The sequence below is a fragment of the Epinephelus fuscoguttatus genome, linkage group LG4, assembly GCF_011397635.1.
Source record: "Epinephelus fuscoguttatus linkage group LG4, E.fuscoguttatus.final_Chr_v1".
Lineage (NCBI taxonomy): Eukaryota > Metazoa > Chordata > Actinopteri > Perciformes > Serranidae > Epinephelus > Epinephelus fuscoguttatus.
The window spans coordinates 11,791,060-11,806,051 of NC_064755.1; the positions used below are offsets into that span (position 1 = coordinate 11,791,060).

Here is a 14,992-nt window from a genome sequence, read left to right on the forward strand (position 1 = left end):
CGCAACTCCAGCAGCAATCAAGTCAAAAGTCATCGACCGCAGATGTAGTCCGACGGACAGGAGAGATAAAGTTAAACATTTGTACTGGATCTGAACTAATGATTTGGCACACGTGACTTTTGTGAAATTAGATTCTTTATTATAAGTGGAAACAACCACGGTTGGCATGTATTCAAAACAGTGTACATTCACATCATTACTTTAATATCTGTGTATAAGCTACTATAAGTATATGAGCCTGAGGAAAAAAACTGATCTTATCATAATTTTAAAAATAGATTTTACACATATAAGACTGTCTAAACATATATAAATCTAAGGAATATTACAGTCACATGATACACAATAAAAACAGGCTATTGGTGAGGTCACTATAACCTATAATAATCTTTAATCTAATTATTAGTCACACTCTAGCTACCCATATAAAATGACAAATATATCAGTGTGTGTGTGTGTGTGTGTGTGTGTGTGTGTGTGTGTGTGTGTGTGTGTGCACTTAAGACATAATACTGATGTGATGAGTCATTAATCACCCATCAAAAGTAAACAAAGCAGGTTTGTCTATTTTTGTACAGATCTATGTAACAGGAATTCCAGTTGCCTGAATAGACTGTGCACAGACTACAACATTAAATGAACCATCCTAAAAATCCCTAATACTATGTTTGTAATTATTGTAAGTCGATCACCAGCAAACATAAGGAAGACAACAAACTACACAGCTTGGATATAGACATATACAGATTAGGGTCAAACCTGTGGAGCTAGAACAGTGACGGTAAGCTTTGGCACTGATAATTAAATATGTCACTGAAAAAGGAAATGATGGCACTGAGAAAAATTCCACTGAAACACAAAACACAGGCATCAAAATGGTTTTATATTTCGATTTGTTTTACATTCTGACGTGGTTTTCAGCTACAATTCATTCAGGGTTAGATTACTTGCAGGTCCAGATTGGTTTGGAAGTGCTGCACTTATTTGGGTTTGGCGTGGTGTTGATAAAGGTTGGACTTATGTGGAATGTGTTTCTTGCTTGACACTTGAACAGACTCAAAAGTCAGCAATATACAAATCCAGCACTCCATGTGTTTTTGTTTCTTAAACTCTTAAATGCTGCTGTCTGCTATATGGGTTGAAATCGGATGTCAATCTCTTTGGGTGTCTCTGATTTGCCCTCCAGGATTTGCTGGATTAGGTTGAGCACCCTCTCGTGGAACACTATGTCCAGGTGGGCCAGTCCTCGGAACTCTGTGACATGGACGGGCTTGTCCTGCTGTCCCGCCCAGCGTTTGCAAAGACTCATGCTGAAGCTGTCCACTGTGTCATCCCCGTCGGCGTAAACAAAGTCCACTGGGTCTGAGTTGGGAAACTCCTCGTCGTAAATGTATGTCACGGGAGTTGGAAGCCCCACACCATACATGCACCACACCTCCACGCCAGGTGGGTGGAGATCACTAGTAAGATTCTTGGTGTCCTCCCACATGTGCCTGGAACCAACAAGAGGATAATGTGATTGTAAAATAATACAAGGTTGACATGGTTGTTCATAGTGAGATAATCAGGAATGAATACACTTAAAATTGAGGTGGATAATGATACATGTTTTGGCTCATCGTGGCTGTATAGTAACATTAAAGCTGTTAGTTACCAGCCATCCTCATAATCGATGTCTGTGAAGAGGCGCTGGTAGTCCTGGTGGGTGTAGTTAACAGTTGGTGTGGAGATGAAGACATGGTCCTTTGGCCAGACATCCTCAGACGGCAGCATCCAGGGATTAGTTGTTGTCATCCTCTGCTCCTCGCGGATCTTGATGGTGGAAATCATCGGGATGCCGTCGTTTTCACCTGCAGTGAACAGCAAGTCAAAAATATGGGAGGATTTTAAATCACAGTTACAGGTGCAATATGAGAAGTGAGAATGTACAGGTTCGCAGAGATGGATTATTTCAAAAATTAAATAATTAGATATTTTAATGTTTCACAAAGTAGCACTGCCTGTATTGTATTTTATGGTACTTAGTCATTACCTGATGTCAGGACTCTAAGTGGTTTAACAGCACCCCCCCATGGAGCTGCCAGAGAAATGAAGCCTCTGATGTACTTGTCCTTCCATGCCTGAGGCTGGTGGTTGAGGAAGTAAAGGACGTAGTGGCTGCCCATGCTGTGTCCCAGCAGGTAGACAGGCTCCTGGTACTGGTCGTACATCTCCTCAGTCAGGTCCCGCAGCCTTACAAAATACTCTTCATTCTCATCTGCAGGAGGGAAACAAAACAATGAGCTAAAACGGGCTAAAAAACTAAGAAAAGTTCAGTTAGGTTGATAGTTCCCTGTGCGTTTGACCTCTTTCACACTACATAGAGTTGTTTCAATTCCTATTAAATCTGCACTAATCAGTCTATTCCTGCATCAGACGACAGTTTGTCATGTGAAAGGTCTCACAGCTCATTGTTTTGCTTTTACTGAACACAGCTTTAGTGTTTTGGTCCAGTCTCACCACCCTAATCAACTTTGTTTTCAGTCACAACAGACAGTTGTTTTCTGATAAATCCACTGTTCGTTACCTTCCCAGCACCAAAAGGCAGACAGACAGACAACATTAGTGATGAGCTGGTGAATATCGTGAAGCATTTAGCTGCTAAAGCATCATACATTTTCTTCAGGAGTTAGACAAGGTCAAGAGAGAAAGAATTTAAGACTTGGTTGGAAAGCTAATGTTGCTCTGTGATCGCTGGATGTTTACATAAGAAACAGGTTGCTAACATGACAATAACATCACAATAACTTCAGGGCTCTAAATATATATTATATTTTTCTAAATCACGCACAAAAAATATTTTTACATGCACCAAATTCTTTTTTACTGCAGCATATTTGTTCTTCCTTATCCACACTTCTTCACAGCTGCATCTGACCAAAATTACAGTAACATACAGCGAAACGACTTCAAATGTCATATGGTCATTGGAACATTTTAAGCAGCTTCTGAGCAAACCTAATACAGAAATCTTTTTTGAAATCATATTGGGCTTCTTTGGTGACTTATTTTCTTCTATTTTGTATGAATATTTATTCATATGATGAATAAATAAATATTACAGACTAAATATTGACCTCTACACTTCAATTACCAACTTCCCATGATTACATCAGCTTTCAGCACTACAGCACTAAAATCCCATATGAGGAGGTGTATCCATTGTAGTGATACATTTAAATATTAAGTTTCACTGGTCACTGGGTCACATTACATGGAAGTTATTAATAAAACTACCATTATTTTCTATTAAAATACTTATCCAAAATAAATGAACTACACATTAATAATGAAAGTAAGTGTGCTACATAAGACCAATTAAGTATAATCAAGTCAGCATGAAAGCATTGAAAACACATTAGCGCTGTATTATTTGAACAATAGACTAATACACTGATGATGCATTAATCATGACCCAGCAGTTAAAAGGAGGGGCTGGGAGGTTTCCACCACCATGGAGCCAGTTTCATTTCAGTTCCTGCACTTAATTTCGAACTGTTCCGAGCATTTCGACTCAAAATAAATTGGTTTCAGAACCAAAAAGTTGGTTCTCTGATGTAACCATACAATAGAGGGTTTTGTCTTGACCTAAGGACGAAGTGAAAAGCTTAGGTTAGGTTAGGCTATACAAATTACCGCCACAAAAAGTCTGTAAAGTCATGTTCAGCATGATGGCGCTCTGTAGTCTAATTTAGCCACTTGTTAGCACCTTTTTTAAGACACACAAAGGCTTCAAAATTCACAGGTAGGTGATTTACTGACATTTTTTAAGTTGGAGTGAATGTCTGTTGAGTATCCAACTCAAAACTAACTTCACCGTGGTGCTGCGGCTCTGGTGGGCTTGACTGCAGTGTTTTATGGCGCTGCTCTTGCGCTCCACTCCATGTGCTGTCAGTGTCCTCTTTTTGGTCTGTCATGTTGACAGTTATAAATTTGTTTTCACTGCCTCAGACAACATATGTGAGGCACGCATAAACCGTGACACAGGAGCATGAGAAAAGTGTCGATTGGTGAGTCTTACTGTCAATCCATGAGTCTGCAGCTGTACCAAGTTAGCTCTGAATGTAGAGCTGGAAATTACATTTACAGCTCAAGTTATATGTGCTCTATTGTGCATATGCACGTGGTTTATCAAGCCCTTAAATTTATAAAGTTATAATACAGTATGTCAATGTTGTGTTTAGAGCTTGTTCTGCTGCCCCCTGTTGGCCAAAAAATCTACTGATGCAGCTTTAATATCAATAATATCAATCAGTGAGCTTTAATCAGTTCTGTATGAAAGAGGCCTTTAATTGTCTCATGTATTTTTGTTCTCTCATCTAATGTTTTCACTTAATTCTGTAGTTCCACCCATTTAGGGAAAGTGAGCCCAAATACAAACTACATAGGACATTATCACTTTAAAAAGACAAGCTGAGTTGGTCTGCAGGCTCCTTTTCCCTTACTGACGTACTTTTATTCTTCCAAGCCAACACATGCTAGATGTACTGTACAAAGCTCGTCCAACCAACCAGTTACAGTCAGAGTGTGTGTGTGAGGGTGCATGTGTAGATTTGCTCCTTACTAGGAGCATATCTCCAATCATACGGTGCTCCTCGGACTGTCTCATTGCGGATGTATCCCACGTTGACCAAATGTTGCACCATGGTGTAAAAATAACCTGCAAAAAACAACAGCAGACTCAATACCAGATGTCTCAATCAAGTTTACTTGGTAGAAAGTGGCTGAGCTACAAGTGCATGCAAGATATTTTTTAATTAAGACATCATGTAGGAATTAAGCACTGATCTATACAACAAATTTCTCGGTGTCATTGCTTTCATTAAATATTTTAACATTTCTGTATCATTCGGGAAAAAGAAAAGCATGAAAAGGTTGCAGGATCCTCAAACCCCCAATCCACCAGTTCAGATGTATTTTTCTCACCAGCCAGTTTGTTATTGTCAAGAAACTCAATGGGATATGTCTGCCCAAAACCTGGCACCCGCACCTGCACCCCTGGTGAGTTGGATGATAGCCGAGTCGTCCTGTTGTAAACAAGTCTGAGACACGCAAATGTTATGTCAGTCTAGTCGGGCAAAAACACAAATGTGACTCTAATCATTTCTGAAAGGGAACAAAAATATTGTGTTTGTGTCATATGTAACACAGGAGAAGGCAGGTCAGTCAGTGTTACCTAATGTTATCAATCCAGCAGTCTACACCTATAGGCATGAACATGTTGAGGTCAATCCACAGGGGGAACCAGTGTTCGGTTTTCTTGTAGCACAACCAGTGGACCAGTGTCGGCTTGTCTATTTTAGCTTCCAGACGATTCCCCAAGTTCCCTGGCACTGGACACACATACACATCACATTAGTGAATCACATGGCAAGGTTAGCATTGAAAGGTTCAGTATACTGTCAACCTGTTCTCATTCCCAGGTCGTCAAAAACTGACACTTTCTCACGCACCTCAGCGTATAACACTGACACTGTGGGCACCCTTTGGCGTCTCTTTGAGACTGACTGTGCTTTACTGCAATATAAACTCATCCACTGATATGTAAAGCCAATAGTCAGTGCTGTTTTAATGTAAGGTTATGCAACTTACATCTCTCTGTCATGCACTTACTTTACTCGTGATGCATCAGCAAAACGTTACATACATATTTTAACACAAAACATGATGTTTTTTCTAAATATAAGTCGTTGCCTAAACCCAACCGTGACCATCTGACAACTTTAACCACATGTTACGAGTTTCACCTGGGAGACAGCTGTGCATCACATACAGATGTTAAAAGCTGCGGTTCTTAAAGGCGTGAAAGAGTGCCTTCAGTGTCGACATCACCCGAGAGGGGCATGAGAAAGCATCAGTATTTGATGACCTGGGATGCAGGGGACACTAAATATAAACTGGAAATTACACTTTAATTCTAATCAGTGACATTTTCACATAAAGTAGTGCAGAAAAATGAATCAAGGCCGAAAATTAAGTGTTTGATGCTCACAGTTTCCTGGGGGAGGACTCCAAACCCCCCCTTTCATATGTGTGAGCCCCCAAAGTTGAAACGAAACCTACGCCCTTGCCTGGGAGCATCTGTATTTTAAAACCTGGGATGAGAACGCCTTGATACTGTAGGGCAGTGGTTTCCGACTTGGGAGTGGCAATGGATCTCAAGATTAATCTGGGATGTCACAAGATGTTTAGTGAAATAGGAAAAGAAGACATTGTTTTGCTACATTAATTCAAATACATTTTTGGACTCTAGAATGTGTGTTCTTTTGTGAAATATTGCAGATGTATTCCTCTTCAGGCCTCTAACAAGTCTTCAAAGGAAACTGAAAAGTTTAAAGGGGAAAATCACTCTTTGGTAAACACATGCAAGCTGCTGTGACAAGGGTCACAAGTAGACTTTGCCTCATTTTTAGGAGTCACTAGCTCACTTGTAATTGAATGGTCTTATTTGCACCTTACACTGTATAAGAGAGAAACAATTGGGAGGGACTACAATTTAAACTCAACTCTGGCTCTCAAAAAGGTTTGGGACAGCTCCGCAGGTAGGATATATAAATGCATGACATACAATCTGATCTTTGTTCCCTTTGGAACATTCCATGACATAACTGTGTGGGTTTTTAGTTGTAGTTAGTTTTATTTTAAAGCTCACTCCTCATGTGTCATGTCTTGTTTTACTTCCTGCCTTTGTGATTGATTGCCCCAGGCTGATTTGTTTCACCTGTCTCTCATTAGCCTTGCTGTCACCTGTCTCTCTTGTATTACGTCTGTGTTTTCCCTGATTTATTGACTGTGTTTGCATGCACAAAATATTCAGAATCTTGCCATTACTCCTAAAAACACATCATTCCCACTAAGCTGCTTATGTGGTCAATGGAAAGGAATATTAAATTAATATTCCTGTATACATGCAGGTGCTTAATCCAACTAATGTACACTAACATGTTTTTTATCATTTCAAATTATGGACAAAAGGGACAGCTGTTACTTGTGCTGGGATTTTTTCAAAGTTTTTCACCTCTGGCAGTCTTTTGATATTTGGGCATATACAAAAACTTGATGATGTCCAAGTCTTTCATGTTGTTTAAAACAGGTGTGTTTCTCCTTCTGACCAGAAATGTGGGCTTTTCTTTTGGGCATGTATCTCCACCCCAGCCTTGCATACTGATGGCTAGTGTATTTGTGTAAAAATATATCAGAGCTGACCGTAAGAAGGCAAGATGCTGCGTGTGGCAAACTGAGCTTAAAAACCACAACTGCTGGTGGCGTAGTGGTAGAGCAGGCGCCCCATGTACAAGGCTGTTGCCGCAGCAGCCCGGGTTTGACTCCAGCCTGTGGCCCTTTGCTGCATGTCACTCCCTCTCTCTCCCCCCCTTCACACTTGTCTGTCCTATCCATTAAAGGCTTAAAAGCCCCAAAAAATATCTTAAAAAAAAAAAAAACCCAACTGAGATACAAATGCGCTGTACACAACTTTACAGTTAAAACCAACAATAATACCAGCATATCCCAGATGTAATTTTAAATCTAAGTCTTATTTCGGAATATCCACACATAATATGGTTTCATTAAATTAAAAATATTGTCATATTCTGAATAATAGTGGAATATTAGTGTGCATGCGAACATACCCAGTGTCAGATTGTCTGTATTCCTGGCTCATGTCCCTTGTCTGGATTTCCTCTCTGTGTTCATTATGTCGTTCTGGTTTGTTCTCAATTTAGTCTTCATGTTTTTTTCATTTGTACTTTAATTTTACCTCAGCATGCTCCCTTTACTTTTTGTTGCCTGTCTTTTGTCTTTTAGAATCAGCGTTATGTTACTGAAGCTCGTCTTCTGTTCCTTCAACCTACCTGTTTTGAACTGTGAAATGCAACAAACTATATCTAAAGATGCAGGCCAATATTCACCATGACACCTGCACTGTACATTTTTTTCACAGTATCTTGCAGAATGAGTGACATTACTGTAGAGTGGATTAAAAAAAATGCGCATAGTAAAATGTTTGTGCTGACTAAGCAGTGGGCTTTCTCTGTGTTTCGTCAGATATTTACTTGCAAGTGATTTCTCAACTGTTTAAAATGTGGAAACCCTCAGCTTGGAGCTCCTCTGCAGCTGCATGGATCCCAGTTTGGACAATGACCTTTTGACTACAAACAAAGAGTCATAAGCAGTGGGAAGTGAAAATGTCCTGCAGCATAATCTTAAAACGGACAACAGAATCTGATTCCTGGTAATGGCAGCGTACACAAAAACCTACTGTCTTGAATAACAAATTAGTTTAATCTGTGACTAATGTGATACTTTGCACACAGAGTCAGTGTCAAACATACTGAGTTGCATGATGATGACGCATAAAATTCTGCTTGAAACTTCCTATAACACCTAATACACTATGTGTATAAGGTGAAGAAGATGTTTTTACTGCACTACATCACAATCAAGGGGCTATAATACATTCTTTTACTGTCTTTTGATGTCAGAGACAAAGTGCTATTTGGTGACAATTTAATATTATGCGGTCATTTTACAGCTTAATAACACTTTTCCTGTATTATGAGAGTTGCTCACACACTTATACAACTATGTGTCACACCTTTTTCATGCTGATGTCCTTACAGTCACGGTGACACTACAGCAATATCTATCCACTTACCAGAAGCAGAAAACATTCAAGATTCATCTGTTCGCAACACAATGGAATCAAATACAGACAGAAAACCATATGCTACCTCATCAAGAAGAGTTCGGCTGAACTGGATCGTTTTCTGTCATTTTCATTTACCTGAGAAAACTGTCCTGAGCCTGACTGAAGAGTTAGCAGAAGTACTGAGTCCTGCTACATCAAAGTAAGAGGTGTTGGGGAACTCTTCTCTAAATCTTTACAGTAACTATTGTGTAACTGCTACATTTTCTGCCAGAGTGATGGGAACTGAGCAGTTTGACACAGTTGCTTCAGCTGTGTGTGAGTTAGAAAAAACGTCTTAATTTACCCAACTTCATAACTAATTAGTCCTTGTTACTCTACTACGGACAGTTTTGTGCAAAAGATGAATTTAGAAGTCTATCTGAAGTTTGATCTAAGCCATAGTCAAAGTTTATCTGTGTAAAGTACCCAAAATCCAACGTCTTCCAAACATCTCATATCAACGTCATCTTGACTTAGAATTTCGACTTTTAGTAGTAACCCAACGTCTGCAAAATATAACGTCCACACAACATGAAATTCTAACATCGTTGGACATTTAAAATATCATCAACGTGATTTTTATTCCAAACAAGATTTAACGTCTGTCCATCGTAAGAGTGCAATGTCTTTCTGACATCATATAGACGTCTGGTGCCAGCTTACTTTACAGAAACATTGCTCTTATCTAATGAGGCTTTAAGCATCATCGTGACAAAGTTGTAAAGAAACCCTTCCCTATGGCTCCTAAAAGTGTAATGTCTGAGAGGAAGAAAAGGTCAGAGGGACATAAATTATGTGTCTTGACCAAAAGTTGGTTAAGAGCCAAATTCATGGCCTTTACAAAGCCATACAGAGTGAAACCCCTGCAGCTGAAGTATAGAGAGCTGGTAATGAGCTGGCCACTGGATCACGTTTTGGCCCTTTGTGTCTAAAAAGCCTGAGTATAAGTGAGATAAGGAGGACACAAACAGTTAAATAGGCAGGGTCAAATGTACAGAGTACAGTTTGCAAGACATCAATATACACACAGTCAGATAGATAGATAGATAGATAGATGGAAAATTAAGCTGCTTGGCCTTTATTAACCCCTTGTTTCTCCTACCATCAGGTTTGTAATAATAAACTTACTTAGGTATATCCAGCAAGTATGTACAGAGCCAAAATTAAGGATTTATACTTGACACATGACCTCAAGATGAGAAAATAAAGCAAGGTCAACATTAAGGTCCTGAGTATGTCAGTTAGGACTGCAATTTAGTGGTGATTTTCCAATTAAATTAGCATAAATCACATGACATACACTTTGCATGGATCTAAAAGGACCCCTGTTGCCTGCTTTTCCCACTAGGTAATCAAGCTGTGGTCCTTAAAGACAGATTTTTACATTCTGGATATCCAGAACTGCACAGGTAGTCTTAACTAAAGACTAAATTAACCATAACACCTCCGAGGCTTACCTATAATGAGTGGTGGAGTGCTGTTGCTTGGTACTCTGGCTTTGGCGTTGGGCGGGAAGACAATGTTGATGATCCAGAAAGCTGAGGAGTGCTGCAGCCCCAGCAGAACTACAACCAGCAGCACCGAGCAGAGGTGTCCTGCGGATCCCATGGTTCTCTCAGACAGCTGTGGTGCTGCACAGGGCTTTGTCTCGGTGTGTGTGTGTGTGTGTGTGTGTGTGTGTGTGAGTGTGTGAGTGTGCTGCTGGAGGGAGAAACCGTTACATTACCTGGACAACTGTAAAACTATCAAACTACCCTGAGGCACCGTGTTCACTCTAAAGATGATTAATCAAAGTGCAATAGTCCCACGCGCGCCGCACACACGGATGGAAGCCTCAGGCAGGCAGGCACGGGGACAGATGAAACGTGTAGGCTACAGTTTACCCGTTGCCCTATTGATTCGTCCCAATCAGACGTATTTATTTACACAATAGAATGTAAATGATTGACAAAGAGCTTCGACCGGAGAGCATCATTGTGACCCAAACATATCTCTAGAAAACCAAGTTGAATTTAAGAAGCTTATATTTTTCTCTTGAATCAATATCCAGCAGTTAGGAGTGTCTTTCGCTAACGTTTCGCTTTAAATGAACGCTGAAGACATAGCTACCGTACAGTTTAAGTTTATTAAAACAGACTTTAAATTCTGTAGTAAAACATTTACATGAGATAACTTACTTCAGAGGCAGAGCTTCCCCCTCACTTCACTTCACTTCACTTCACCTCACTCCACTTCACACTCCGCAGAGTCCAGCTGAGTCTCCGGTCAGACTAATTCCGGTCAACCGGTGCCGCATTCACTGTCCTTGTAAACTCCACCACTGTAAAACTTTTCTGGGCCAAGTCTAAGTTATCATGTCATTATAATATACAATAACACTTTGACTTTTCTAATCTTGTTTCATAAACCAACGTACATACTTTATTTTAATCTGCATAGCCCAATTTGGTAGAAACTTGAAACCTGAAATTTAAATTACAACATTTGAGACAGTACTGTAACGCAGCATGTTAAAACGACATCATGCCTTGCTGTTACCATAGGTACAGAGTGGTGACAGCGCTACAGGCTTCATTAGCACAGCAACTGCTTCTCCTATTATAATCAGTTATTTATTATCTACTTATTTATTTGTTTATATATATACATATATATATATTTGTTTCACGAGGTTCCTGGCAGAAAAAAAACATTGCATGTAAGTTCCGTTAAAACATTTATTATCTGCTACTTTAACTGTGACCATGATGCACTCTGTTTACTTCCTGCGCGTCTCACGTGCATGCAGCCACTCACAGCCATACACGATAGTAAAACTGCTGTATGTGAGGTTACTACAGGGCATTAACTTACGGACATGTTTGGACATGATCATTGCCTAACATCTTTCCCCCTGGAACGTATCCCATTCTATCATAAATACGATAATGTTTATGGTAGATGTTCCTAATGATGTTTGGCCTGGAAATGGACCTAGAACATACACAGATTCCTAAAGTATAATACACATTTTTAAATGGTACATAATATAAATAAATATTTAGAATATTCTCTGTAGCCTTTGGTTATTGTATGCATGGACTGATTACTGAATGGGTCAATCAGGCCCAGGCCCATTGGCCCAAAGTGTAAGCCCCCCCTCAGGCTTTTGTAAAGAGACAAAATGACCACAAAGAAATGCAAAGAAACTCCATAAAGACACAAAATGACTAAGAAGAGACACAAAACAACCACAAAAAGATGTAAAGGAACTACAAAGAGACACCCTTGGTGATGTGCATGGTGCACTATGATGTCAGATATAGCCTTGGCTGACAGAAGAACAACAGGACTTACCTGGTAAAGTGAAAACACTTGGCTGTGTTTACCATGCAGGCACTTACATCACCCTTTCCCTCAATGGAGGCTAAAAATCGACTTTTAAATGGATTTGAAAAATACAATGTTGTGAAAACACTTTAAAAGGACATTTGCTGTTGTTTAATTCTATCACCACATCTTCCTTTTGCATTTCGTCACTCAGTTTGTCTTAGAGATGGAACAATAACTAAAACATAGGATACAAAATACTCTTTGGGCAGCATATTTAGAAATGAGTTAATGTGTAAACTGGATCAAAAAGGGAAGTTTAATTTAATGTACTGGCTTTTCTCACAAGCCCTCAACACATTACAATTTCCACAGCTGTTATTCAGCCCTAATATAGTCCTCTCCCAACCAGATGGTGAAATGAGACCCATATCATGGTTCATTTATGGCCTGTTATTTGCTGTATTGTGATGCAATGTTGTAAATATTACTATTACAATTTTTTATTATTATTTTTTTTTTTGCTTGTGATTGATTTTTACCAAAAGACAACTCTCCCTCCTGTAATGTCTGCAGGAGACTTGAAGAAGATGATGATCTTTCTGTCCTTTCTGATTTTGAAGTTAACATCAATAGAACATATAATTGAAGAAGCTGAACATGTCAGAAAGTTATAACTATGAAAAAGGGGGAAAAAAACATAGTGCGAGAGATGCCACTAGAGGTCAGAAGAAAACCATTAATGAGTACATGTGTAACCTTTGGGCCCATAGTCAGAATAGTGTTATATAGAACACTATCAAATCAATTTGTATGTTGGAAGCAAGGAAGTAATATATATATATAATATATATAATAATAATATAATATAATATATAGTGGTTATATTTTCAGCCATAAATCTCCATTTATATATATATATATTATATATATATATATATTAAACACTACTCTAAGTAACTATCCCCAGTGAATAGAAGGAGCAGTGTTCCTGTGATTTGAACAACAACAACAAAAAAAACTTACTCCGTAACTACAGGTGTTACAGTAACTCCAGTATGGAGATCAATTTGTGTCAATATTATAAGTAGGGATGCACCGAATATTCGGTAACCGAATATATTTGGCCTAATATTGCAAAAAAAACACACATTCGGTATTCGGTGGAATAAGTTAAAAGCAAGGCCGAATAATAGCGGCGTGTTTTGATAACACAATCAAACAACGTGCCTTGACGGGCGGAGTAAAATGTCGGCAGTGTGGCGATCCGTCTGTCACCACACTCGCATTTGCGACTAAAAATAGTTTTGAGCGAGCAAAATAGGCTTAAATCATTCAGCACGCTGTGTGAGCAGCCTACAGATGTCAACCAGCAGCAGAAACGAAAGGCGAATCCCACCGATTGTGGGTTGAACGGGGGTCACAGACACAGACAGTAATGTATTCCTGTCAAATACAGCGGCCATCGGTTTACCGGCGCGGAGAAGTCGGCTCCCATAATGTCCTCTTCTTGGCGTCATGACTGTCCAGAAGTACCTGAACAGCTGAGCCAGCCGAACACAGGTATGTGACGTGTCAGAGGAGAAACGAGCCCTTCACGGCCCACAAACCTCACCGCACTTTAGGGACTGTTCTTTACTTATGGAGGGACTGTTCTTTACTTATGAAGGGACTGTCAGGGGAGGAGGCTGGCTGGTTGATTCTTATTTTATTTATCTATTTTATTTTGATCCCCCCCCTATGTTCATCACTCATTGATGCTGTTTTTGAAGTATGAATAAGTCAGTAAGTAATTTATTCCATTGAAATATCATTGATGTATTATAGAAAAGTGATTTATCTTTTTATAAATGACAAAAGGCACATCTGCCTCATTTTCGCTGTGGTACCGTGATACTACTCAGAACCATGATATTTTCATTGGTATCGTACAGTGGGATCCAATTTTGGTACCGTGACAACACTAATCTGGAGGGGGTTCACTAAACAACGATATTGAGTATTCGGTACTCGGTAATCAGCCAAGCGTTTAATATTATTCGGCTTCGGCTTCGGCCACAAATTTTCATTTTGGTGCATCCCTAATTATTAGTGTGAGGAGATTGACAATCGGTGTATAAATGTCTAATCTATATATAGAAAACAACTTCCACAAATACAAAAAGAGATTTGTAAACTCACAAAACTATTTTGCAAATATATAACAGATCTGAAAATACACAAACAAATACAAAAACTGAAGGAAAAAAAAAAGACTCAGTGTGTGTAAAATACAAATCCTCAAGCGAAGACTTGGGATTCACAAATAAAAACTGGATTCAAAAATATCTGTTCTACAGTTATTACGTTTAGGAAGATACTCACAAATGTTTGTCATTTATTTGTAATAAATTAAATGTATTCACAGACATTTTTTTTATTTATGGAATTTGTGTATTTGCAGATCCGTTTTTTATTTGCAAATTAGTTTTTTGATATTACAGATCTTTGTATTTGTTGAGGAAGATTTATATTTACAGAGTTTACATTAACACACAGTTGTCAATCTGTTCACACAAATGATACTGAGACAAATCTATCTTTACATATGTGTTGAAACAATATACCTGTTGAGAGCGGTAAAAACCACTCCTAAGTTTTCCCCAGTGAATAGAGGGAAGAGTGTCAACCTGATGCAAAAACAAAACTGCTACCAAGTAAATATAGATGTAGCAATGACTCAGTGGGTGCAGAACATCAGACATAACTTGTGTAACTAACTTGATGTAACTATTTATTTGTCTAGGGGGTCTACTTGGTGGAGATAATTGTGATGGTCCTGGCACTGTAGTGTGTTGGAGAACCAGGTCATGTTGTACGCTCTGACTCCATTTCATATCTCCTGATGAATCCATGCCGGTCTTCTATTATAGCCTATTTTAGCCTATTCAAGCTGTTGATGAGACATTCCAGACA

At 39.0% G+C, this 14,992-nt stretch overlaps 1 protein-coding gene across 3 annotated transcripts; it reads right to left on the bottom strand.

The window, feature by feature from the left end:
• Nucleotides 1-98: 98 nt before the first annotated feature.
• Nucleotides 99-11,011, bottom strand: lcat (lecithin-cholesterol acyltransferase). Of its 3 annotated transcripts, none has more exons than XM_049573614.1 (8): nt 10,906-11,011; nt 10,186-10,429; nt 5,216-5,372; nt 4,966-5,081; nt 4,604-4,699; nt 2,033-2,257; nt 1,655-1,850; nt 99-1,493 (listed from the first exon to the last, which is right to left on the bottom strand). In XM_049573614.1, the coding sequence occupies exons 2-8, from the start codon at nt 10,334-10,336 to the stop codon at nt 1,130-1,132; spliced, it is 1,305 nt and encodes a 434-aa protein (XP_049429571.1). In that variant the 5' UTR covers nt 10,337-10,429; nt 10,906-11,011; the 3' UTR covers nt 99-1,129. The 3 variants fall into 3 exon arrangements, with proteins under 3 accessions (XP_049429571.1, XP_049429572.1, XP_049429570.1); XM_049573615.1 differs by having other exon boundaries at nt 10,186-10,426; nt 10,906-10,992; XM_049573613.1 differs by lacking the exon at nt 10,906-11,011 and having other exon boundaries at nt 10,186-10,857.
• Nucleotides 11,012-14,992: the final 3,981 nt, after the last annotated feature.